Genomic DNA, 28,000 nt, shown 5'->3' on the forward strand with positions numbered 1-28,000 from the left:
ACGATTATGAAGCGAGGGCCAGCCAACGAGAGCGTACAGGTCGGTGTGGTGGGTAGTATATGGGGCTTTGGTGACAAAACGGAATGCACTGTGATAGACTGCATCCAGCTTGTTGAGTAGGGTATTGGAGGCTATTTTGTAAATGACATCGCCGAAGTCGAGGATTGGTAGGATGGTCAGTTTTACGAGGGTATGTTTGGCAGCATGAGTGAAGGATGCTTTGTTGTGAAATAGGAAGCCAATTCTAGATTTAACTTTGGATTGGAGATGATTGATGTGAGTCTGGAAGGAGAGTTTACAGTCTAACCAGACACCTAGGTATTTGTAGTTGTCCACAAATTCTATGTCAGAACCGTCCAGAGAAGTGATGCTGGACAGGCGGGCAGGTGCAGACAGCGATCGGTTGAAGAGCATGCATTTAGTTTTACTTGTATTTAGGAGCAGTTGGAGACCATGGAAGGAGAGTTGTATGGCATTGAAGCTCGTCTGGAGGGTTGTTAACACAGTGTCCAAAGAAGGGCCAGAAGTATACAGAATGGTGTCGTCTGCGTAGAGGTGGATCAGAGATTCACCAGCAGCAAGAGCGACATCATTGATGTATACAGAGAAAAGAGTTGGCCCAAGAATTGAACCCTGTGGTACCCCCATAGAGACTGCCAGAGGTCTGGACAGCAGGCCCTCCGATTTGACACACTGAACTCTATCACAGAAGTAGTTGGTGAACCAGGCGACGCAATCGTTTGAGAAACCAAGGCTACTGAGTCTGCCGATGAGGATGTGGTGATTAACTGAGTCAAAAGCTTTGGCCAGGTCAATGAATACGGCAGCACAGTATTGTTTCTTATCGATGGCGGTTACGATGTCGTTTAGGACCTTGAGCGTGGCTGAGGTGCACCCATGACCAGCTCTGAAACCAGATTGCATAGCGGAGAGGGTGTGGTGGGATTCGAAATGGTCGGTAATCTGTTTGTTGACTTGGCTTTCGAAGACCTTAGAAAGGCAGGGTAGGATAGATATAGGTCTGTAGCAATTTGGGTCAAGAGTGTCACCTCCTTTGAAGAGGGGGATGACAGCAGCTGCTTTCCAATCTATGGGAATCTCAGACGACACGAAAGAGAGGTTGAACAGGCTAGTAATAGGGGTTGCAATAATTTCGGCAGATCATTTTAGAAAGAAAGGGTCCAGATTTTCAAGCCCAGCTGATTTGTAGGGGTCCAGATTTTGCAGCTCTTTCAGAACATCAGCTGAATGGATTTGGGAGAAGGAGAAATGGGGGAGGCTTGGGCGAGTAGCTGTGGGTGGTGCAGTGCTGTTGAATGCAGTAGGGGTAGTTAAGTGGAAAGCATGGCCAGCCGTAGAAAAATGCTTAATGAAATTCAAAATTATAGTGGGCTTATCGGTAGTGACAGAGTTTCCTATCCTCAGTGCAGTGGGCAGTTGGGAGGAGGTGTTCTTATTCTCCATGGACTTTACAATGTCCCAGAACTTTTTAGAGTTTGAGTTGCAGGAAGCAAATTTCTGTTTGAAAAAGCTAGCCTTGGCGTTTCTAACTGCCTGTGTGTATTGGTTTCTAACTTCCCTGAAAAGTTGCATATCGCGGGGGCAGTTCGATGCTAATGCAGAACGCCACAAGATATTTTTGTGTTGGTTAAGGACAGTCAGGTCTGGGGAGAACCAAGGGCTATATCTGTTCCTGGTTCTAAATTTCTTGAAAGGGGCATGCTTATTTAAGATGGTGAGGAAGGCATTTAAAAAAAATAACCAGGCATCCTCTACTGACGGGATGAGGTCAATATCCTTCCAGGATACCAGGGCCAGGTCGATTAGAAAGGCTTGCTCGTTGAAATGTTTCAGGGAGCGTTTGACAGTGATGAGTGGAGGTCGTTTGACCGCTGACCCATTACGAGTGCAGGCAATAAGGCAGTGATCGCTGAGATCTTGGTTGAAAACAGCAGAGGTGTATTTAGAGGGCACGTTGGTTAGGATGATATGAGGGTGCCAGTGTTTGCGGCTTTGGGGTTGTACCTGGTGGGTTCATTAATAATTTGTGTGAGATTGAGGGCATCAAGCTTGGATTGTAGGATGGCTGGGGTATTAAGCATGTCCCAGTTTAGGTCACCTAGTAGCACGAGCTCTGAAGATAGATGGGGGGCAATCAGTTTACATATGGTGTCCAGAGCACAGCTAGGGGCCGAGGGGGGTCTATAGCAGGCGGCAACGGTGAGAGACTTGTTTTTGGAGAGGTGGATTTTTAAAGGTAGAAGTTCAAATTGTTTGGGTACAGACCTGGATAGCAGGACAGAACTCTGCAGGCTATCTCTGCAGTAGATTGCAACACCGCCCCCTTTGGTTGTTCTATCTTGTCTGAAAACGTTGTAGTTAGGGATGAAGATTTCAGAGACAAACCACAGATACATAGAATGGGTCACAAGGTTAACCTCTCTAGGGTCGGCGGGACGAAATCGTCCCACCTACGTAACAGCCAGTGGAATCCTGTGGCGTGTTATTCAAATACCATAGAAATGCTATTACTTCAATTTCTCAAACATATGACTATTTTACACCATTTTAAAGACAAGACTCTCGTTAATCTAACCACACTGTCCGATTTCAAAAAGGCTTTACAACGAAAGCAAAACATTAGATTATGTCAGCAGAGTACCCAGCCAGAAATAATCAGACACCCATTTTTCAAGCTAGCATATAATGTCACAAAAACCCAGAAGACAGCTAAATGCAGCACTGACCTTTGATGATCTTCATCAGATGACACACCTAGGACATTATATTATACAATACATGCATGTTTTGTTCAATCAAGTTCATATTTATATCAAAAACCAGCTTTTTACATTAGCATGTGACGTTCAGAACTAGCATACTTCCGGTGAATTTACTAAAATGTTACTAAATTACTCACGATAAACGTTCACAAAAAGCATAACAATTATTTTGAGAATTATAGATACAGAACTCCTCTATGCACTCGATATGTCCGATTTTAAAATAGCTTTTCGGTGAAAGCACATTTTGCAATATTCTCAGTAGATAGCCCGGCATCACAGGGCTATTTAGACACCCAGCAAGTTTAGCACTCACCAAAGTCAGATTTACTATAAGAAAAATGTTATTACCTTTGGTGTTCTTCGTCAGAATGCACTCCCAGGACTTCTACTTCAATAACAAATGTTGGTTTGGTCCCAAATAATTCATAGTTATATCCAAACAGCGGCATTTTGTTCGTGCGTTCAAGACACTATCCGAAAGGGTAAAGAAGGGTGACGAGCACGACGCATTTCGTGACAAAAAAAATCTAAATATTCCATTACCGTACTTCGAAGCATGTCAACCGCTGTTTAAAATCAATTTTTATGCCATTTTTCTCGTAAAAAAGCGATAATATTCTGACCGGGAATCTGCGTTTAGGTAAAAAGACGAAAGAAAATAAAGCATGGGGTCGACTCGTGCACGCGCCTAAGCCCATTGTCCTCTGATCGGCCACTTGGCAAAAGCGTAAATGTGTTTCAGCCTGGGGCTGCCTCGATATCATTCAGCTTTTTCCCGGGCTCTGAGAGCCTATGGGAGCCGTAGGAAGTGTCACGTTACAGCAAAGATCCTCAGTCTTCAGTAAACAGAGACAAGAAGAACAAGATCTTGTCAGAGAGGGCACTTCCTGTAAGGAATCTTCTCAGGTTTTTGCCTGCCATATGAGTTCTGTTATACTCACAGACACCATTCAAACAGTTTTAGAAACTTTAGGGTATTTTCTATCCAAAGCCAATAATTATATGCATATTCTAGTTACTGGGCAGGAGTAGTAACCAGATTAAATCGGGTACGTTTTTTATCCGGCCGTGTCAATACTGCCCCCTACCCCCAACAAGTTAAGTTTTGTATGAAAATATATCTATAACACACAGCAGACAGCAACTGCTATCTCAACAGTGTTCATTATATAGACCAGTGTCTGGTCTCCCTAGAACCGTCCCTCCCTGGTACGGTATTGAACAGAACTATTAGCTCATGTCCTCTGGTATGCTTTTTAGGCGTTCTTATCAAAATACACCATAAATCTCCTCTATCAGTGCTATCTCATAGAGGCCCATCCTCAGTAAGACACCTCTTGTTCCCACTCCTGGACAAGCTCACTGAGGGGAGTGACCTGCGCACAGACATTGTGGAGACAAATAATTGGTTCCCCATTAATCACGCCATCCCTTCACATGGTTTAAGAATAGGTAAAGACACATTCACATGAAGACAAGTCTGACCTCCCCCTTCTCTGGGCTCCAAGTGACAGCCTCAGCTAAGGGAAACGTGCAACTGAAAGACACCAGAGTCCAAAGGACACTTTCTAATGACAAGTATCTCACATAAGCATATTATACTAATAAAACATCTTAATTATCTATATTACCCAACTAATTCTGATTCATCCACCACAATAATTGTTGGTGTACAATATCAGTAACACAACAACAACAAAAGCAAAGCGATACACAAGGACACTTCCCAGACAACAAGTTTCCCAGATCACCATCTGTCTCTCCGTCCCCCTCCTTCCGTACCTTCTCTCTCTCCCTTCTTCTGTCCAAGTTTCCCAGATCACCATCTGTCTCTCCGTCCCCTCCTTCCATACCTTCTCTCTCTCCCTCCTTCTGTACTCCCCTCCCTCTCTCCCCCTCCTTCTGTATCTTTCTCACCCCTCTTTCTCTCTCTCTCTCTCTCTCTCTCCCTCCTTCTGTACCGTCCTCCCCTCTGTCTCTGTTTCCCTCCTTACATAACTTCCCCCCTATCTCACTGTCACCCTCCTTCTTTACCTTTCTCCCCCTGTCCCCAACTTTAAAGAAATTGTGATTTGATTTGCAGTTATTGTCAATTTCCTTCAAGTGCATTTTGAATTATATCCTTTTGGAACCATAAACCATGTAAATACTTAATAGCTGTCTTTTTTACTGTTGTATTTATTTCTTTACTTATCTATTGTTCACCTAATATCTATTTTTTACTTAAAAATCGCACTGTAAGGCCTGTAAGTAAGCATTTCACTGTAAGGTCTACCTACACCTGTTGTATTCGGTGCATGTGACAAATAAACTTTGATTAGATTTAACTATTTTCACTATTTCAGAGAAACATTTCATTGTATAACCACAGCATCTATAGGTACAATAATAGTAGAAAACACACATCCAATAGGTTTATATGCACCAACAAGTAAATAGAGTGAATAATCAATCACAGCATTAACTAGTAATAAGTAGAGAGCATTCATAGGTGATCATATCTACTACAGTAATATCTCTCTCCTCTGGGGCTCACGCTCTGTAGCAGAGGAAGTTCATCCTCTCCTCACAGGTCCTGGTTCCCCAGTGCTCTTCATCTCTGGTCAGGGTCCCACAGTGGAGGTATTAGGCGGGGCAGTGGGGCAGCTTCCTGCCAGACCAGGCCTGGTACTCCAGGTTGTCCCCGTTCACCCACAGCCATTCTCTGGCCAGGAAGATCAGACCCGTCCATACATGGTCGGTCTGGGCGGCCTCCATCGTGCTCTGGGCCTGGAGATGTTCAGTCTCAGAGAGCAGGCTGGGGAGGTCGGTGTAGTGATCTCTGCAGTACTCCAGAGCCTCCTCCCACATCTTCATCTCCTGAGCCAGTAGCAGAAGGGGAATTGCCAAAAGCACGGCGCATCATGCCATGTTGTTACCATGGCAACAGTCTTCCTTACTATCATGATCATCTGGCTCTCCTGACCCCAAAAACCTTCTCTCCTCCTGACCATCTGCAGCCTTTTGGCTCATTAGTATCTATAGATTTCTCTGGTTGTTGATGAAGGCCAGGTCAGTGTAATGCTCGCGGCAGTATAGCTGAGCCTCTGACCAGATTCATGGATGACTGACAGTAATCTCTTTGCAGACCAGAGACCAATGCACACAGATCAGTGTTGAGGCGCCCGCTGAAACTGCTCATCCTTTTTATGATGCCCCAGTGCTTAGAGTGTGGAGTGGAGCCCACCCTGGGTTGTGACTAGATGGTATACAGCTACGGTCCCTGCTGCTGCTCTTATGACCACCAGGACCTTTCTTTAATCACGTGTACCCCAGCCATCAATCAGAGTGCTTCCTATATTCACCTGAACACAGGCTACCATTTAGTAGGGATGGAGGAAAAAAGATAGGTAGAGTATCACAATATTATAGTTGCTTCTTTTATATCGGCAGGTAGCCTAGTGGTTAGAGCGTTGGACTAGTAACCTGAAAGGTTGCAAGCTCGAATCCCCGAGCTGACAAGGTAAAAATCTGTCGTTCTGCCCCTGAACAAGGCAGTTAACCCACTGTTCCTAGGCCGTCATTGAAAATAAGAATTTGTTCTTAACTGACTTGCCTAGTTAAATAAAGGTCAAATAAAATATCGATACTGTAACTCCAAGTATCGATTTATATCGAATTATTATTTTATTTTGTATTCTTGTTTGTTAAAGCTAGCTATCGTTAGTAAGGTTTAACTGCACCAAAATGTAGCTATTTATCATCCTACAGCTAGTTGCCCATCTACTTTTGAAATGTTTTAAATGGTTAGCGAACATGTTTTGAGCACTTTCACATCCAAAACGTATTTTCTCACGGATTTCTCTTGTCCAGCAGTGTGGTTGGAACGCCTAATGGCAATAAAATTGCAGTATCGAATCAGAATACATATAGAATTGTGATACGTATAGAATCACACTGCATATCGTATTAGCACCTAAGTACCATGATATATCGTATCGCGAGGTCTCTGGTAATTTCCAGCCCTACCAATTAGATGCCTAGTATGCTCTCACCTGTACACAAGTGGACCAGGACCACCTGTCAGAGCATTTTCCTAACTCAGCATGTGCACACACACGATACCAACTACACACTCCTCTTAACTAAACAGAAAGACTGCAGTCAAATCACTTGTGTATCTTCTAAGTAAACTCTACCCAAAAAGATGGAAAATGTCAGATGGAGAAGGACAGTAACCAAAGCTTGCATGTGTCATGACGTTGGCCTCTTTGAGTACAGGGAGGACAGTTGACCCCCTCCCCCTTGCACCATCCCCCAACCTACCTTCCCCCACCCAGGCCCTGTGTGAAGGGGTGGTAAAATTCCAGAGAAGAATCTCTTGCCACATGGCCCATAGAGAGAGACAGGAAATTCTTCCAACTCACAGAATTGGGGAGCCAAGCGACATTTATGTTCTGGAGAAGGTATGGAAGATTGGTGAAGAATCCAGCTACGAACTGGTCCGCTTGGTACAATTCTGTGATACTCAGAAGAGACAATATAGCCATATTACCATAAAACTGTTTATATAATAGCCTCATCGATGGGACTTGCATCCAAATGGTTGTATAGAATGTATTAATAAGCATAAAGCTATTTGTAATACATTGAGATGCTATGTACTGATGTTAATGTGATAGAATTGTATTTCTGTACCAAGCTTAACTCAGTCATCGGCACGCCCCCAGGGACACAGACAGGACCAGGCGTCATTTGACAAGCCTGTTCTATGGTCACTATAAAACCCCACCCTGATTTACTTTCTAACAGACCAGGCCTCCACTCCATTGCGAGTTGGCCAATAGGTTTGACCATCCAATTCCGCTACTGAAAGTGAACTATACCACGTGGTTAACTTTTAGACTATTGATACCGACAGAATAAGAACAAGTCTTTGATATTAATTAATAGTCTGCAGCTAGAAATTATATCATTGAACGCGAAGACCAACGAAACATACATTCTATAACGACATTAATGAATGTCGCTTTGAAAGATCCATTCTAATCGAGAGAGAGAGAGAGAGAGAGAACTCTCCAACAGAACGACGCTCCCACAAGGATCCCGACGACACACTGAGCGTAAATATATATTGATTGCAATTGTTCCCGAATGAGTGAGCGTTCATGTGCAAAGGTTTAGCATATCAATTGTTAATATTAATGAACTCTGTGTGCATCCTCAGCTGACCGTTTATGACCCATTGTTGAACAAGACACCAGCCATGCCTGTTTAGTCCACTAGGGCACATTACTCTACCAATTCTTTGTGATGATAATTACTGTTTGTATGCTTTCTGTGAATTACTTAGTTTATTAAATAAATGATTTTAAGACAATTGATGTATGGATGACTCTTAGTAAAGTCTGGGTTCGTGCAGATACAACAATTTACGACGTTTGGAATGAGACTGGACGTGAGATAAAATACACCATTTAAACCAGAAGATAATCGGCCTATACTATAATATAATATAGTATATAATGTTATAATATAGGAAAGTTATATTAGGAAAATTATCACTTTGTAATCTGAATATTTTCCTTGGTGCCCCGATCTCCTAGTTAATTATAGTTAAACGATTAATCAGTTTAATCGCGTGATAATAATTACAGGGAGCTAATTGATAAACATGTCTTCAGTTTAATGGTACCGCAAAGACACGACACATGTAAATATTTATTTGGGCTTATCCAAGCTTTTGGCAGCTGCTGCTGACCCTTCAGCACACACTCTAACCTTCATTTCAGCTTAAAAATAGAAATAAACTCAGCAAATAAAGAAACGTCCCTTTATCAGGACCCTGTCTTTCAAAGATAATTCGTAAAAATCCAAATAACTTCACAGATCTTCATTGTAAAGGGTTTAAACACTGTTTCCCCATGCTTGTTCAATGAACCATAAACAATTAATGAACATGCACCTGTGGAACGGTCGTTAAGACACTAACAGCTTACAGACGGTAGGCAATTAAGGTCACAGTTATGAAAACTTAGGACACTAAAGAGGCCTTTCTAATGACTCTGTAAAACACCAAAATAAAGATGCCGAGGGTCCCTGCTCATCTGCGTGAATGTGCCTTAGGCATGCTGCAAGGAGGCATGAGGACTGCAGATGTGGCCAGGGCAATAAATTGCAATGTCCGTATTGTGAGACGCCTAAGACAGCGCTACAAGGAGACAGGACGGACAGCTGCTTGTCCTCACAGTGGCAGACCACGTGTAACAACACCTGCACATGATCGGTACATCTGAACATCACACCTACGAGACAGGTACAAGATGGCAACAACAACTGCCCGAGTTACACCAGGAACGCACAATCCCTCCATCAGTGCTCAGACTGTCCGCAATAGACTGAGAGAGGCTGGACTGAGGGCTTGTAGGCCTGTTGTAAGACAGGTCCTCATCAGACATCACCGGCAACAACGTCGCCTATGGGCACAAATCCACCGTCGCTGGACCAGACAGAACTGGCAAAAAGTGCTCTTCACTGACGAGTCGTGGTTTTGTCTCACCAGGGGTGATGGTCGGATTTGCGTTATCATCGAAGGAATGATCGTTACACCGAGGCCTGTACTATGGAGCGGGATCGATTTGGAGGTGGAGAGTCAGTCATGGTCTGGGGCGGTGTGTCACAGCATCATCGGACTGAGCTTGTTGTCATTGCAGGCAATCTCAAAGCTGTGCATTACAGGGAAGACATTCTCCTCCCTCATGTGGTACCCTTCCTGCAGGCTCATCATTACATGACCCTCCAGCATGACAATGCCACCAGCCATACTGCTCATTCTGTGCGTGATTTCCTGCAAGACAGGAATGTCAGTGTTCTGCCATGGCCAGCGAAGAGCCCAGATCTCAATCCCATTGAGCACGTCTGGGACCTGTTGGATCAGAGGGTGAGGGCTAGGGCCATTCCCCCCCCAGAAATGTCCGGGAACTTGCAGGTGCCTTGGTGGAAGAGTGGGGTAACATCTCACAGCAAGAACTGGCAAATCTGGTGCAGTCCATGAGGAAGAGATGCACTGCAGTACTTAATGCAGCTGGTGGCCACACCAGATACTGAACTGACTGTTACTTTTGATTTTGACCCCCCCCCCCCCCCCCCCCCCCCTTTGTTCAGGGACACATTATTCAATTTCTGTTAGTCACATGTCTGTAGAACTTGTTCAGTTTATGTCTCAGTTGTTGAATCTTGTTATGTTCATACAAATATTTACACATGTTAAGTTTGCTGAAAATAAATGCAGTTGACAGTGAAAGGACGTTTTATTTTTTTGCTGAGTTTAGCTAATTTCTTGCTCATCAATTTTGACATTGCCATTCGCGTTCTATGGTTTTCTAGGAACAAACATGTCCGCAGTGGTTTAAAAGTACCCAATTGTCATACTTGAGTAAAAGTAAAGATACCTTAAAAGAAAATGACTCAAGTAAAAGTGAAAGTCACCCAGTAAAATACTACTTGAATAAAAGTCTAAAAGTATTTGGTTTTAAATATACTTAGGAATCAAAATGAAAAGTAAAAGTATAAACAATTTAAAATTCCTTATATTAATCAACTGAGGCGGCACAATGTTTAAAAAAATTTTTTTATACGGAAAGCCAGGGGCACACTTCAACAGTCAGACATAATTTACAAACTAAGCATTTGTGTTTAGTGAGTCTGCCAGATCAGAGGCAGTAGGGATGACCAGGGAGGTTCTCTTGATAACTGTGTGAATTAGACAATTTTCCTGTCCTGCTAAGCATTCAAAATGTAGTAACGAGTACTTTTGGGTGTCAGCGAAATGTAGTGGAGTAAAAGTTTTCAAAAATATAAATAATAAAGTTAAGTACAGATAACCAAAAAACTACTTAAGTAGTACTTTAAAGTATTTTTACTTAAGTACTTTACACCACTGGACATACATAAGGTTTACATCCTACAAAAAAGGTCTGTGTGTAAATGGGTGTGACCACTTCGGATATGAATTGATGCTGGTTTTTCTATGCTGTATCTGTTACAGGCCTCAGAAAGGGTGTCTGAGTCGGCCTGCTGTAGATAAAGGAAAACAGACATCGAAGTTAGCCGAGCTATGTGTCAGTTCTAGCGCTTTTTTTATTCCTTTCCCAAATATTCTCTTGTTCAATCATGTCCCAATTCAATTACATATTTCTCATTAAACTTCAATACATCAGGTAGAATAATTATTCACAGTAAACATCATAAAATTCATTCAATGACATTTGACCTTCTTTCTCTTCTGTGACGCTGTAAGAAGCTCTCTGTATAGAGGACAGTTCTTTTCAAGCTTGTGTTGCTTTCTCTGGTGGGCTGGCAGTCTTTTGACCACTTCATGACAGCCTGTCATGGGGAAAGGCCTGGAGTGATGGTTGTTTTTAGCCTTGCTGCTGCTGCCACCATGTCTGCTTGGTGCTCTCAGGCCGACTTCAGACTGGGCCTCCTCTCTGCCCCACTCATGGACCTGCCGCAGGTGACGAGGAAAGTGAATGACGGTGACCTGGCAGCCATCCACTGGACACCTCTTCACTCCTCTCTTCTGTTTACTGTTGAGTGTTTTGAGTTTGTTTTGGGCTTTGCTTCGCTTTGCGGCTCTTGTCGGAAGTTGGTTGTTAGGTTTATGGAGTTTGTTTTTCAGTGTTACGGGAGTCTTGTTGTCAATAGACTCCTCAGAGGATGGAAGGACTTCCTCTTGGATGTGTAAGTCCTTTCCTCCGTAAACATTGGAAATCGAAATCTTTGGGAATGACAGAGCAGAATAAAATGATCAACATTCACTAGCATTGATGTTTGTATGACAATCCAACTGACAAATCTGGTTGAAATGACATCAGGCTGATGTGTTTTTTTGTTACATCATGGTCAGGTTGTATAACGATTGTAAAAGGACCCCAGCGGGCAAGATTTGGCACACCGTAAGCTAGTCTTACTGTGGGCCGACACATAACGAAAAATACATTACAGACAAAACACTTTACAATTGACATACAGTGGGGCAAAAAAGTATTTAGTCAGCCACCAATTGTGCAAGTTCTCCCACTTCCAAAGATGAGAGAGGCCTGTAATTTTCATCATAGGTCCACGTCAACTATGACAGACAAAATGAGAAGAAAAAAATCCAGAAAATCACATTGTAGGATTTTTTATGAATTTATTTGCAAATTATGGTGGAAAATAAGTATTTGGTCACCTACAAACAAGCAAGATTTCTGGCTCTCACAGACCTGTAACTTCTTCTTTAAGAGGCTCCTCTGTCCTCCACTCGTTACCTGTATTAATGGCACCTGTTTGAACTTGTTATCAGTATAAAAGACACCTGTCCACAACCTCAAACAGTCACACTCCAAACTCCACTATGGCCAAGACCAAAGAGCTGTCAAAGGACACCAGAAACAAAATTGTAGACCTGCACCAGGCTGGGAAGACTGAATCTGCAATAGGTAAGCAGCTTGGTTTGAAGAAATCAACTGTGGGAGCAATTATTAGGAAATGGAAGACATACAAGACCACTGATAATCTCCCTCGATCTGGGGCTCCACGCAAGATCTTACCCCGTGGGGTCAAAATGATCACAAGAACGGTGAGCAAAAATCCCAGAAGCACACGGGGGTCCTAGTGAATGACCTGCAGAGAGCTGGGACCAAAGTAACAAAGCCTACCATCAGTAACACACTACGCCGCCAGGGACTCAAATCCTGCAGTGCCAGACGTGTCCCCCTGCTTAAGCCAGTACATGTCCAGGCCCGTCTGAAGTTTGCTAGAGAGCATTTGGATGATCCAGAAGAGGATTGGGAGAATATCATATGGTCAGATGAAACCAAAATAGAACTTTTTGGTAAAAACTCAACTTGTCGTGTTTGGAGGACAAAGAATGCTTAGTTGCATCCAAAGAACACCATACCTACTGTGAAGCATGGGGGTGGAAACATCATGCTTTGGGGCTGTTTTTCTGCAAAGGGACCAGGCCGACTGATCCGTGTAAAGGAAAGAATGAATGGGGCCATGTATCGTGAGATTTTGAGTGAAAACCTTCTTCCATCAGCAAGGGCATTGAAGATGAAACGTGGCTGGGTCTTTCAGCATGACAATGATCCCAAACACACCGCCCGGGCAACGAAGGAGTGGCTTCGTAAGAAGCATTTCAAGGTCCTGGAGTGGCCTAGCCAGTCTCCAGATCTCAACCCCATAGAAAATCTTTGGAGGGAGTTGAAAGTCCGTGTTGTCCAGCGACAGCCCCAAAACATCACTGCTCTAGAGGAGATCTGCATGGAGGAATGGGCCAAAATACCAGCAACAGTGTGTGAAAACCTTGTGAAGACTTAAAGAAAACGTTTGACCTGTGTCATTGCCAACAAAGGGTATATAACAAAGTATTGAGATAAACTTTTGTTATTGACCAAATACTTATTTTCCACCATAATTTGCAAATAAATTCATAAAAAATCCTACAATGTGATTTTCTGGATTTCTTTTTCTCATTTTGTCTGTCATAGTTGAAGTGTACCTATGATGAAAATTACAGGCCTCTCATCTTTTTAAGTGGGAGAACTTGCACAATTGGTGGCTGACTAAATACTTTTTTGCCCCACTGTACATATAAAAACATGACATCTTAAAAGCGGAAATATGTAATTTTTTTGTCCGACTCAATCAAATTCACATAGAAATGGGGTTATAGATCTGTCATTGTCATTGAAAGCAAGTCTAAAAACTGGTAGATATGTTCTATGTGCGCTATTTCTACACTTCCCGTTCTCACATTTTGTTTTTGTGTGTTTTACTTTTGGTTTTGTATACCAGTGTCAAACAGCTGAAAATACAATATTTTTGGTTATGGGAAAATATATTTCACAGTGGTTTAGATGGTATAATGATTCTCTACACTATACTTGGTTGTTTGTTCACATAAATTGAAATTAGGTGAACAATTCAAATTTTTTTCAACCAGGAAATGGCGGAGCGATTTCTGCATATTGTATCTTTAATAAAGGAATTTGACTGTAAAATGGGTTTCATATTGAGCAGACATCATATAACCCGATTACAGCCAACTGTTTTTTGTTATAACCATGTAAAGATGTACTTTTAATGTCAAGATCAAGACATCATGGGAAAGATGTCATATTTTGGTTGTTATGTGGTCATTAATCTTGGTTAACCCTTAACTAAAATCTCATGTAATTTGGTCAGATGCTCGATTAGATTTCTGTAAGGCTATTAAGACTCTATACGAATGGTAACAGCTCTATGAAACTGAAACACGGCACCTCACCTAGATTTGAGTTAAAGAGAGGAATTAGGCAAGGGTGTGCTATCTCACTGTATCTATTTTTATTAAATCACCCAACTTCTTACAAATTCTTTAAATAATAGTCCTAAACAAGGTATTTCCATAGCTGGTAAAGAAATTATTATAAGCCAGCTGGCTGACGATACTACACTTTTTCTGAAAGAAGCTAGTCAGATTCCCATATCGATCAATGTGATAGTATCCTTTTCCAAAGCGTCTGGTCTATATCTTAATGGTAATAAATGTGAACTCATGGCTGTCAAACATTGTGTAACACCCTCATATTATGGTATTCCAGTGAAAGAACTTACATATTTAGGCATAACCATTACTACGGATCAGAAGTCTAGAGGCTTGCTAAACTTTAACCCTCTTATTAAAAAACCCCAGAAGAAGCTAAATCAATGGCTACAGAGGGACTTATCCTTAAAGGAAGAGTCCTAATAACCAAGGCTGAGGGTATCTCTAGACTGACATGTGCCGCTCTATCTTTATATCTTGACGGTAAAATAAGCAAAGAGATAGACCAGATGCTTTTTGACTTTCTGTGGAGAAACCGTACCCATTACATTAGGAAAACTGTTGTAATGAACATTTATGAGTATGGTGGGCTGAATTTTCTGGACTTTACTACCTTAAATAATACTTTTAAGATCAATTGGATAAAACAATTCCTAAGAAGACCCACTTCTATGTGGAATTTTATTCCTCATCATGTCTTCTCTACTTTTGGTGGCCTTAACTTCATGTTGGTTTGCAATTATAATATTGACAACGTTCCAGTGAAACTCTCTGCTTTCATCGGCAGATTTTCTTGTCATGGTCCTTAATATATAAGCATCATTTTTCTCCACACAGATATTATATATGGAATAATCGCGACATATTGTATAAAAATACTTCTTTCTTTTTAGAATATTGGTTCCGAAATAATATCCTATTGGTGAGCCAACTGGTAAATGCAGAGGGTTTTTTACTTAATTATAAGGAATTCTTAACACTTTACAAGATCCCTGTAACACCTAAAGATTTTGCCATTGTTTTAAATGCCATTCCCTCAGGTGTTGCTTTATTATTCAGGAACGTGTCAAGACCTGACCCTCAGAACATACCTACGATTACCCCTGTTGACTCATCAGTAGGAAAGATATGTTTTTATTTTTGTCAATTCAACAACAATAGATCTATACGAGCCTTGTTTCAACAGGATGTTGTATCTATACTAGAGATCGACCGATTATGATTTTTCAACGCCGATACCGATTATTGGAGGACCCAAAAAAGCCGAAGCCGATTAAATCGGCCGATTTTTATATACATATTTGTAATAATGACAATTACAACAATTCTGAATAAACACTTTTATTTTAACTTAATATAATACATTAATAAAATCAATTTAGTCTCAAATAAATAATGAAACATGCTCAATTATGTTTAAATAATACAAAAACAAAATGTTGGAGAAGAAAGTAAAAGTGCAATATGTGCCATGTAAAAAAGCTAATGTTTAAGTTCCTTGCTCAGAACATGAGAACATATGAAAGCTGGTGGTTCCTTTTAACATGAGTCTTCAATGTTCCCAGGTAAGAAGTTTTAGGTTGTAGTTATTATAGGACTATTTCTCTCTATACCATTTGTATTTCATATACTTTTGTCTATTGGATGTTCTAATAGGTACTTTAATATTGCCAGCCTAATCTCGGAAGTTGACAGGCTTGAAGTCATAAGAGCTGCTGGCAAACGCAGTAAAGTGCTCTTTGAATGAATGCTTACGAGCCTGCTGCTGCCTACCACCGCTCAATCAGACTGCTGTATCAAATCATAGACTTAATTATAATAACACACAGAAATATGAGCCTTAGGTCATTAATATGGACAAATCCAGAAACTATCATTTCAAAAACAAAACGTTTATTCTTTCAGTGAAATACGGAATTAATATTGCTGTTACATTGAACAACCTTCAATGTTTTGTCATAATTACGTAAAATTCTGGCAAATTAGTTCGCAACGAGCCAGGCGGCCCAAACTGTTACATATACCCTGACTCTGCGTGCAATGAACGCAAGAGAAGTGGCACAATTTCCCTAGTTTAATATTGCCTGCTAACCGGAATTTGTTTTAACTAAATATGCAGGTTTAAAAAGATATACTTCTGTGTATTGATTTTAAGAAAGGCATTGATGTTTATGGTTAGGTACATTCATGCAACGATTGTGCTTTTTTCGCAAATGCGCTTTTGTTAAATCATCCCCCGTTTGGCGAAGTTGGCTGTCTTTGTTCGGAAGATATAGTCTTCAACCAGTTCGCAACGAGCCAGGCGGCCCAAACTGCTGCATATACCCTGACTCTGTTGCACAGAACGCAAGAGAAGTAACACAATTTCCGTAGTTAAAAGAAATTCATGTTAGCAGGCAATATTAACTAAATATGCAGGTTTAAAAATATATACTTGTGTATTGATTTTAAGAAAGGCATTGATGTTTATGTTAGGTACACATTGGTGCAACGACAGTGCTTTTTTAGCAAATGCGCTTGTTAAATCACCCGTTTGGCAAAGTAGGCAATGATTCAATGATAAATGAACAGGCACCGCATCGATTATATGCAACGCAGGAAAAGCTAGCTAACCTAGTAATCTCATCCACCATGTGTAGTTAACTAGTGATTATGTTAAGATTGATTGTTTTTTATAAGATACGTTTAATGCTAGCTAGCACCTTAACTTGGTTCCTTGCTGCACTCGCATAACAGGTAGTCAGCCTGTCACGCAGTCTCCTCGTGGAGTGCAATGTAATCGACCATGATCGGTGTCCAAAAATGCCGATTACAATTGTTATTAAAACTTGAAATCGGCCCTAATTAATCGGCCATTCCAATTAATCGGTCGACCTCTAATCTATACCTTATGTTATGCCTTATTGGAATGGTTTTATTGATAATGTATGTTGGGAAAAAGTTTGGATGTTGCCACACACATTACCTATTTATAAAAAAAATTAAGTAAGTTTCTTTTAAAATTATTCATAAATATTAACCTCCTGCCAACCACTATATGAAAAACATAAATTCAAATTGTACCTTTTGTAATGACCACCCAGAAACAGTATTGCATCTTTTTTGGCATTGTATTCATGTAAGGAAACTGTGGCAAGACATCAGTAGATTTATAATTGAACACATTTATGAAGATTTTACACTATTATGGAGAGATGTGGTGCATGGATTCTTTACTTGTGATAGAAATAAGTTGAAACTATTTTATGTAATTCATTTCATTATTCTTTCGGACAAATTTCATATTCACAAATTTAAATTTACAAACAAAACACCACATTTTATTACCTTGAAAAAAGAAACTGAACTATATTTTATGACAATGAAATACTCAGCCAACAAAAAAGCTGTTAATATTATAAGTGTGTGTATGTCCCTTAAGGCCCTTGTGTAATGTGATATTATACCCCCTAGCCCAAATGTCCTTTGTATTGTTTTTATATATACACACACTTGTGTTCCGCATGTAGTTTTTGTATTGATTTATTGTTAATAAAAATAAAAAAGCTAATTATCTACGGTACCATAAGGTTTACGTAGTTTGTCCACCAGAGACTACGTGGTCATGTAATCATATTACATGGTATCATAAGGTTAACATAGTCTGTCCACGAGAGATCATATTACAACCAGATAAATAAATACAAATTCTGGCCGCTAAAAAGTCGTGAAGAAAACTGTCATACAACCTGACAATGTCATAAAATATGCAACCAGTTTTGACTGCAAGGATTTTTTTTTTACCTCTTTGTTTAGCAACCAGAAAAACATGCCTGTTTCTGGTTTTAATCTGGTTACGATTTCTTTGTTTTTATTATCAGAAAACCAAATAACAGCTAGATAATTATGTCATTGTGACATCCCATGCCGGCCTAAGTTTACCCACTATTAATAATTGGTTAAACAAATACTTAAAGACTTACATGCAGGTCTTCTGTTTGTTTTGACAAAGGAGAGATCGGTATGAAGCAATGGGTCTGTTGGGCTCCTGGTCTACAGGTCTGTGTCTTTCTCCTCCCGGATGAAGTAAGAAGCTCTCTGTATAGAGGTATCAGTGTCAGTGTAGTGGAGATGAGAAATAGAGTCAATCGCAGGACACCGAACTGAGTAAAATATACGTATTTACTCTTAGAAAAGCTCATCAGTCAAAATCCACGCAGGGATAAAACAAATATGACAAACACAACTAACACGACCAACAGTAAAATAATAACGCACAAAACATCATGATAACCAGAGGGTTTAAATAGGGAAATAATCATAACGAAATGGGAACCAGGTGTGAACAATCAAGACATAACAAATGGACAAAGAAACATGAATCGGTGGTAGCTAGAAAGCCGGTGACGATGACCGCCGAACGCCGCCCGAATAAGGAGAGGCACCAACTTCGGCGGAAGTCGTGACAAGAGGAGAGTTCTTTTCAAGCTTGTGTTGCTTTCTCAGGTGGGATGGCAGTCTTTTGACCACTGCATGACAGAATGGGGAAAGGCCTGGAGTGATAGTCGTTTTTAGCCTTGCTGCTGCTGCTGCCATCATGTCTGCTTGGTGCTCTGAGGCCGAATGTGTTGACTGCAGACTGGGCCTCCTCTCTGCCCCACTCATGAACCTGCCGCAGGTGACGAGGAAGGTGAATGACGGTGACCTGGCAGCCATCCACCAGACACCTCTTTCGTCCTCTCCTCTGTTTACTGTTCAGATTGAATGAAGACTTCTAATGTTGACTGTATCTGTGGTGTGTTTTCATTTGTTATGGGGCTGTTGTTGTAGAAAGACACTTCAGAAGATGGAAAGACATCCACTGGGATGTGTAAGTCCTCGCCTCTGCAAACATTTGAAGTTGTAATCTTGGATAATTAAAGAGCGGAATAAAATTATTAACATTCACAATTACTGCCCTTTACATATACTGCACCTGTAATGCAAGAAAATACACTACATGACCAAAGGTATGTGGACATCTGCTCGTCAAACATCTCATTCCAAAATCATAGGCATTAATATGGAGTTGGTCCCCTTTTGCTGCTATAACATCCTCCACTCTTCTGGGAAGGCTTTCCACTAGATGTTGGAGCATTGCTGAGGGGAATTGTTTCCATTCAGCCACAAGAGCATTAGTGAAGTTGGGCACTGATGTTGGGCAATTAGACCTGGTGGTTTGCTCTGCTAGGGACCTGGTGCATCTAAATGGTCAAAAAGAGGATCTTCAGGATAAAGGAAAGAAACTTGGTGAGTGCTGGATGCTGCCAACTTGGTATTTGCTTTCAAAAATCCAGTTTTCCACCACATTAGTACGAATGATTTTTATATAGCTCCATCATTGATAGGTAATAGGGAGAGGCTACGGTACCTATTGGATAGTTGGTTTCTTTGGGGTCTTTAGTCCGTTGATCTTGGTGGTTTTCAGCAGAAAATGTCACCGTCTCCAACAATATAACCGAATCTGAACTCATAGTAGCAAGTTGCATACATTAAACAGCAAAGTGCATTGACTAGGTACAGTTCTCCAAACAGTTTTTCTCTCCAGTCATATCTCTCCAGTCATGTCTTGAGATACGGTGCCCTCTATTTACTTGTTAGTAGTGAAACAAAGATTCGCAAAATCCAATCCGCACATACGGAAACAAACCAAGGTAATGTACCTAGCTAGCTAAAATTGATTGAGCATTTTTGTTTATTTTACATTTTAAAATCGTCTAAATCGTCCAATAACCTATACAGTAACGGTATATACATTTGGTGTTAATGACTGTCGTCGTCTCCTTATTGCCATATACAGTTAATCATGGTGTGACTACTAAATCAGCTGATAACTACAGTATGCTAACGTTAGCTCTCGAAAACCCTTCTCTGTATATTGGTTTTCAGGGGTTCAGGTGTTACACCGGCATTTGTCTCAATGTAAACAAACATTCGACGCTCTGTTTTAACGTTTAGAAAAGTAAAAATTATACACTATACTGTAGCTGGCCCGGTTCCACGATTAGTCAAAAGAGGGATTAGCCCCCTCAGTTGAAACTTGTGCCCCCTCAGTTTTTGTTGTAATGTCTCAATATAAAAACATTTTAAAAGTTATAACGATTGAGTGACAGGTTGACACAAAATGTGTATCTCTGCTGCAGTGTCAACACAATGGACAGCCTACTGCTGTGTGTGTGTGTGTGTGTGTGTGTGTAGGTGCACCTGGCCTCAGATCATTTCTTATTATTTTGTATTTAAATCCGAGACATTCCATTTAGTATGATATGTTATATTTCGTATGGTATGAATTAATTTGTGGATGTCCATCAACCATTTCGTATGATATTAGACAAATTATAATTCATATTATATTTTATGAATTTGCAAAACGTACAATATATTACCAATTAGCAATATGTATAATATGTTACGAATTCTAGCTAGGTGCCTAACGTTAGCTAGCTCGTTGTCATTGTGAAGCTACCCATTCGGCAAAAGAAGTCAATTCAATGTCTATTCCACGTTGGTTCAACTTAATTTAATTAAAATGACGTGGAAACAGTGTTAATTCAGCCAGTGTGCCCAGTGGGTAGCCCATCACAGCTGGATTGCATTTTCCAGGGAGGTGAATGGTTGGGCAGGTGTGCTACTCTGTTCCACCTCAGGCCCCATGGCTCACAGTGTCAGGAGAGATGCCCCTGAGCTCCCTGACTTCTCTCTGCTCAAGAGGCTGGCCAGGGACCAGCTCATTTACCTACTGGAACAGGTAGGACTACTCCACTCTTCTTCCCCCCACTCAGGTTATCAATTGTCTTGGTTCTCAGTATCCACAAGTACTCACACAAGTCATGGATCCTATTAAAGTTGTAAAGCCTGAGTCAGTTTCACAGACAGTCCTGGTCCTGGACTAAAAATCTGTTTCAATTGAGATTCTATAGACTTAATCTGTGTCTGGGAAACCGTCCCTCTATGTTTCTATAATGTATATTAGTCTCTACTGCTGGGAACAATCCTAAATTCCTCTTCTGGGGATTGATTAGGTATATTCATCATCCTCATCATCATCATACTGCATTTTTACTCCCCTGGTTTAAAGCTACTTGGGAGGAAGGACCTGTTCATTGAGGCAGATTTGATGAGCCCCCTGGACCGCATTGCTAATGTCACAACACTAAAGGTACATGTCATTGTTGTTTCTGAATATTGCTGTATACCATATTGATTATGCCTGTCCTTACATATATCAGTTTACCAGGTTACAATGAGGTTCAGTTCTATACAATCTTTGTCACCCTTCTCCTTGTAGCAACATGATGTGGACAAGCTTTACAAAGTGGAATACAAACCCATTGTCAGCACCTCAGATCAGTAAGTAGCAAAGCCTATTGTAGTTCCATAGATCTTCTTCTCTTTTATTGTCTTGGAGGAACAAGTATAACCGCCATAACAATGTTGTAACACAGCCATAACAATGTTGTAACACCGCCATAACAATGTTGTAACACCGCCATAACAATGTTGTAACACCGCCATAACAATGTTGTAACACCGCCATAACAATGTGGTAACACCGCCATAACAATGTTGTAACACCGCCATAACAATGTGGTAACACAGCCATAACAATGTTGTAACACCGCCATAACAATGTTGTAACACCGCCATAACAATGTTGTAACACAGCCATAACAATGTGGTAACACAGCCATAACAATGTGGTAACGCAGCCATAACAATGTGGTAACACAGCCATAACAATGTTGTATCACCGCCATAACAATGTTGTAACACAGCCATAACAATGTTGTAACACCGCCATAACAATGTTGTAACACTGCCATAACAATGTGGGAACATAGCCATAACAATGTGCCTTCCTTGACAGACTATGCTTCCTGATCCGTCCAAGAATAAAAACTGTCAAGTGGATATGTGGTAAGTAGAATGGTGGCACCCTGATATTGAAAATCAGCTGATTCATATTGTATTTTATAAAAGTGTAATTGTTGGGATGCCAGTGCAGTGAAAGATTAAGTTAGCAACGCTATTCCCTTCCTGAGAAATGAATTACTGTCGTCCCAGACTTTGAAATGCCTTGTCTTTTCTGGATCAGTGGTATTATCGACAGTGCTTCTGGAGTACGTTGTGTTACTGTGCAAACAAAGGCTTCTGATTTGATGTCCTTGATCGGGAAGACAATGAGGGAAATCACTCTGTTATGAGTTTGACTTTATTTATTCTTGCTCACAGATAAAACTGAAGAAATGCAGAATTTACATGACTACTAATTGCAAAACACTAATTTAAATACATAACACATAATACATTATATAAATAGAATACAGAACACTTGAAACATTACAGTACATTTTTTAGATGGGGGGGGGACCATTTAAGAGGTAGAGTTATTATACAGTCTGACAGCAGTGAGTAGAGTGGCGTTTCGCAGGTGGTTCGTACGGGCAGTTATACAGGACAGTTCGTGGCTGTTTCATATACTCACTGACAAATTGGTTTCCTTTTCCAGATGTGGTCAATGCAGACAAAGCATTTGGGAGATACAGAAGATACAAGATCATATTTAGCCCTCAGAAGGTGATTATTAAGTACTTATTGTATACTCTCTGCAATAAAACAATTATATTTATTTTCTTTGCTCATTCTTCTCTCGCTTTCCGTGTCTTACAGTTTTATGCATGCGAGAACCTTTTGGAGGAGCAGGGAATCTTTGGTGGTAGGTGTCTTTTGATATTTCATATTTTGTTATTCCAGATGTTTGAATGTTAACAGACACTTTTTCACTCCCTTGTGAAGATGTGACTACTGACGAGTGGTCATTCTACCTCCTGCCCCTGGACGATGACATCATTAGCTTGGAGCTTCCGGAATTCTTCAGAGACAACTTCCTGGTAATGATAGACAGTAGTGCTGACGGGAACTGTGTTTAGGAATATCATTCCCACTTTATGATGCAAAAATGATGTATTTACATGTAGTTACATAAGCAAGTACAGTGTAATAACAAATGAGTAACACATTTTGACATATAACTAACAACATAGTACTGGGACTAGTGTGGTTATATTCATAGTGCTCATTATTTTCCAGGGAGGTGAATGGTTGGGCAGGTGTGCTACTCTGTTCCACCTCAGGCCCCATGGCTCACAGTGTCAGGAGAGATGCCCCTGAGCTCCCTGACTTCTCTCTGCTCAAGAGGCTGGCCAGGGACCAGCTCATTTACCTACTGGAACAGGTAGGACTACTCCACTCTTCTTCCCCCCACTCAGGTTATCAATTGTCTTGGTTCTCAGTATCCACAAGTACTCACACAAGTCATGGATCCTATTAAAGTTGTAAAGCCTCAGTCAGTTTCACAGACAGTCCTGGTCCTGGACTAAAAATCTGTTTCAATTGAGATTCTATAGACTTAATCTGTGTCTGGGAAACCGTCCCTCTATGTTTCTATAATGTATATTAGTCTCTACTGCTGGGAACAATCCTAAATTCCTCTTCTGGGGATTGATTAGGTATATTCATCATCCTCATCATCATCATACTGCATTTTTACTCCCCTGGTTTAAAGCTACTTGGGAGGAAGGACCTGTTCATTGAGGCAGATTTGATGAGCCCCCTGGACCGCATTGCTAATGTCACAACACTAAAGGTACATGTCATTGTTGTTTCTGAATATTGCTGTATACCATATTGATTATGCCTGTCCTTACATATATCAGTTTACCAGGTTACAATGAGGTTCAGTTCTATACAATCTTTGTCACCCTTCTCCTTGTAGCAACATGATGTGGACAAGCTTTACAAAGTGGAATACAAACCCATTGTCAGCACCTCAGATCAGTAAGTAGCAAAGCCTATTGTAGTTCCATAGATCTTCTTCTCTTTTATTGTCTTGGAGGAACAAGTATAACCGCCATAACAATGTTGTAACACAGCCATAACAATGTTGTAACACCGCCATAACAATGTTGTAACACCGCCATAACAATGTTGTAACACCGCCATAACAATGTTGTAACACCGCCATAACAATGTGGTAACACCGCCATAACAATGTTGTAACACCGCCATAACAATGTGGTAACACAGCCATAACAATGTTGTAACACCGCCATAACAATGTGGTAACACAGCCATAACAATGTGGTAACACAGCCATAACAATGTGGTAACACCGCCATAACAATGTTGTAACACCGCCATAACAATGTGGTAACACAGCCATAACAATGTTGTAACACCGCCATAACAATGTTGTAACACCGCCATAACAATGTTGTAACACAGCCATAACAATGTGGTAACGCAGCCATAACAATGTGGTAACGCAGCCATAACAATGTGGTAACACAGCCATAACAATGTTGTATCACCGCCATAACAATGTTGTAACACAGCCATAACAATGTTATAACACCGCCATAACAATGTTGTAACACTGCCATAACAATGTGGGAACATAGCCATAACAATGTGCCTTCCTTGACAGACTATGCTTCCTGATCCGTCCAAGAATAAAAACTGTCAAGTGGATATGTGGTAAGTAGAATGGTGGCACCCTGATATTGAAAATCAGCTGATTCATATTGTATTTTATAAAAGTGTAATTGTTGGGATGCCAGTGCAGTGAAAGATTAAGTTAGCAACGCTATTCCCTTCCTGAGAAATGAATTACTGTCGTCCCAGACTTTGAAATGCCTTGTCTTTTCTGGATCAGTGGTATTATCGACAGTGCTTCTGGAGTACGTTGTGTTACTGTGCAAACAAAGGCTTCTGATTTGATGTCCTTGATCGGGAAGACAATGAGGGAAATCACTCTGTTATGAGTTTGACTTTATTTATTCTTGCTCACAGATAAAACTGAAGAAATGCAGAATTTACATGACTACTAATTGCAAAACACTAATTTAAATACATAACACATAATACATTATATAAATAGAATACAGAACACTTGAAACATTACAGTACATTTTTTAGATGGGGGGGGGGACCATTTAAGAGGTAGAGTTATTATACAGTCTGACAGCAGTGAGTAGAGTGGCGTTTCGCAGGTGGTTCGTACGGGCAGTTATACAGGACAGTTCGTGGCTGTTTCATATACTCACTGACAAATTGGTTTCCTTTTCCAGATGTGGTCAATGCAGACAAAGCATTTGGGAGATACAGAAGATACAAGATCATATTTAGCCCTCAGAAGGTGATTATTAAGTACTTATTGTATACTCTCTGCAATAAAACAATTATATTTATTTTCTTTGCTCATTCTTCTCTCGCTTTCCGTGTCTTACAGTTTTATGCATGCGAGAACCTTTTGGAGGAGCAGGGAATCTTTGGTGGTAGGTGTCTTTTGATATTTCATATTTTGTTATTCCAGATGTTTGAATGTTAACAGACACTTTTTCACTCCCTTGTGAAGATGTGACTACTGACGAGTGGTCATTCTACCTCCTGCCCCTGGACGATGACATCATTAGCTTGGAGCTTCCGGAATTCTTCAGAGACAACTTCCTGGTAATGATAGACAGTAGTGCTGACGGGAACTGTGTTTAGGAATATCATTCCCACTTTATGATGCAAAAATGATGTATTTACATGTAGTTACATAAGCAAGTACAGTGTAATAACAAATGAGTAACACATTTTGACATATAACTAACAACATAGTACTGGGACTAGTGTGGTTATATTCATAGTGCTCATTATTTTCCAGGGAGGTGAATGGTTGGGCAGGTGTGCTACTCTGTTCCACCTCAGGCCCCATGGCTCACAGTGTCAGGAGAGATGCCCCTGAGCTCCCTGACTTCTCTCTGCTCAAGAGGCTGGCCAGGGACCAGCTCATTTACCTACTGGAACAGGTAGGACTACTCCACTCTTCTTCCCCCCACTCAGGTTATCAATTGTCTTGGTTCTCAGTATCCACAAGTACTCACACAAGTCATGGATCCTATTAAAGTTGTAAAGCCTCAGTCAGTTTCACAGACAGTCCTGGTCCTGGACTAAAAATCTGTTTCAATTGAGATTCTATAGACTTAATCTGTGTCTGGGAAACCGTCCCTCTATGTTTCTATAATGTATATTAGTCTCTACTGCTGGGAACAATCCTAAATTCCTCTTCTGGGGATTGATTAGGTATATTCATCATCCTCATCATCATCATACTGCATTTTTACTCCCCTGGTTTAAAGCTACTTGGGAGGAAGGACCTGTTCATTGAGGCAGATTTGATGAGCCCCCTGGACCGCATTGCTAATGTCACAACACTAAAGGTACATGTCATTGTTGTTTCTGAATATTGCTGTATACCATATTGATTATGCCTGTCCTTACATATATCAGTTTACCAGGTTACAATGAGGTTCAGTTCTATACAATCTTTGTCACCCTTCTCCTTGTAGCAACATGATGTGGACAAGCTTTACAAAGTGGAATACAAACCCATTGTCAGCACCTCAGATCAGTAAGTAGCAAAGCCTATTGTAGTTCCATAGATCTTCTTCTCTTTTATTGTCTTGGAGGAACAAGTATAACCGCCATAACAATGTTGTAACACAGCCATAACAATGTTGTAACACCGCCATAACAATGTTGTAACACCGCCATAACAATGTTGTAACACCGCCATAACAATGTTGTAACACCGCCATAACAATGTGGTAACACCGCCATAACAATGTTGTAACACCGCCATAACAATGTGGTAACACAGCCATAACAATGTTGTAACACCGCCATAACAATGTGGTAACACAGCCATAACAATGTGGTAACACAGCCATAACAATGTGGTAACACCGCCATAACAATGTTGTAACACCGCCATAACAATGTGGTAACACAGCCATAACAATGTTGTAACACCGCCATAACAATGTTGTAACACCGCCATAACAATGTTGTAACACAGCCATAACAATGTGGTAACGCAGCCATAACAATGTGGTAACGCAGCCATAACAATGTGGTAACACAGCCATAACAATGTTGTATCACCGCCATAACAATGTTGTAACACAGCCATAACAATGTTATAACACCGCCATAACAATGTTGTAACACTGCCATAACAATGTGGGAACATAGCCATAACAATGTGCCTTCCTTGACAGACTATGCTTCCTGATCCGTCCAAGAATAAAAACTGTCAAGTGGATATGTGGTAAGTAGAATGGTGGCACCCTGATATTGAAAATCAGCTGATTCATATTGTATTTTATAAAAGTGTAATTGTTGGGATGCCAGTGCAGTGAAAGATTAAGTTAGCAACGCTATTCCCTTCCTGAGAAATGAATTACTGTCGTCCCAGACTTTGAAATGCCTTGTCTTTTCTGGATCAGTGGTATTATCGACAGTGCTTCTGGAGTACGTTGTGTTACTGTGCAAACAAAGGCTTCTGATTTGATGTCCTTGATCGGGAAGACAATGAGGGAAATCACTCTGTTATGAGTTTGACTTTATTTATTCTTGCTCACAGATAAAACTGAAGAAATGCAGAATTTACATGACTACTAATTGCAAAACACTAATTTAAATACATAACACATAATACATTATATAAATAGAATACAGAACACTTGAAACATTACAGTACATTTTTTAGATGGGGGGGGGACCATTTAAGAGGTAGAGTTATTATACAGTCTGACAGCAGTGAGTAGAGTGGCGTTTCGCAGGTGGTTCGTACGGGCAGTTATACAGGACAGTTCGTGGCTGTTTCATATACTCACTGACAAATTGGTTTCCTTTTCCAGATGTGGTCAATGCAGACAAAGCATTTGGGAGATACAGAAGATACAAGATCATATTTAGCCCTCAGAAGGTGATTATTAAGTACTTATTGTATACTCTCTGCAATAAAACAATTATA

The 28,000-nt window shown here is 40.6% G+C and overlaps 1 protein-coding gene and 1 long non-coding RNA gene across 4 annotated transcripts; one reads left to right on the plus strand and one right to left on the minus strand.

The window, feature by feature from the left end:
• Positions 1-10,381: 10,381 nt before the first annotated feature.
• Positions 10,382-19,845, minus strand: LOC145859126 (uncharacterized). Its single transcript, XR_014379377.1, has 3 exons — positions 19,508-19,845; positions 18,081-18,195; positions 10,382-11,544 (listed from the first exon to the last, which is right to left on the minus strand). It is a non-coding gene; the product is annotated as an uncharacterized LOC145859126 (long non-coding RNA).
• LOC123725156 (vacuolar protein sorting-associated protein 33B-like) lies at positions 19,683-27,952 on the plus strand. Of its 3 annotated transcripts, XM_082957897.1 has the most exons (17): positions 21,469-21,486; positions 22,004-22,053; positions 22,646-22,713; positions 22,807-22,852; positions 22,933-23,027; positions 23,227-23,371; positions 23,702-23,782; positions 23,912-23,973; positions 24,623-24,672; positions 25,266-25,333; positions 25,427-25,472; positions 25,553-25,647; positions 25,847-25,991; positions 26,322-26,402; positions 26,532-26,593; positions 27,243-27,292; positions 27,885-27,952. In XM_082957897.1, exons 5-13 carry the CDS (start codon positions 22,978-22,980, stop codon positions 25,925-25,927), a joined length of 678 nt encoding a protein of 225 aa, XP_082814023.1. In that variant the 5' UTR covers positions 21,469-21,486; positions 22,004-22,053; positions 22,646-22,713; positions 22,807-22,852; positions 22,933-22,977; the 3' UTR covers positions 25,928-25,991; positions 26,322-26,402; positions 26,532-26,593; positions 27,243-27,292; positions 27,885-27,952. The 3 variants fall into 3 exon arrangements, with proteins under 3 accessions (XP_045545384.1, XP_045545385.1, XP_082814023.1); XM_045689428.1 differs by lacking the exons at positions 25,427-25,472; positions 25,553-25,647; positions 25,847-25,991; ... (2 more) ...; positions 27,243-27,292; positions 27,885-27,952 and adding exons at positions 19,683-19,790; positions 20,740-20,884; positions 21,215-21,295 and having other exon boundaries at positions 21,425-21,486; XM_045689429.2 differs by lacking the exons at positions 25,427-25,472; positions 25,553-25,647; positions 25,847-25,991; ... (2 more) ...; positions 27,243-27,292; positions 27,885-27,952 and adding exons at positions 20,086-20,884; positions 21,215-21,295 and having other exon boundaries at positions 21,425-21,486.
• The last annotated feature ends 48 nt before the right edge of the window (positions 27,953-28,000 follow it).

This window comes from Salmo salar, chromosome 11 (genome assembly GCF_965601325.2).
Source record: "Salmo salar chromosome 11, fSalSal1, whole genome shotgun sequence".
Lineage (NCBI taxonomy): Eukaryota > Metazoa > Chordata > Actinopteri > Salmoniformes > Salmonidae > Salmo > Salmo salar.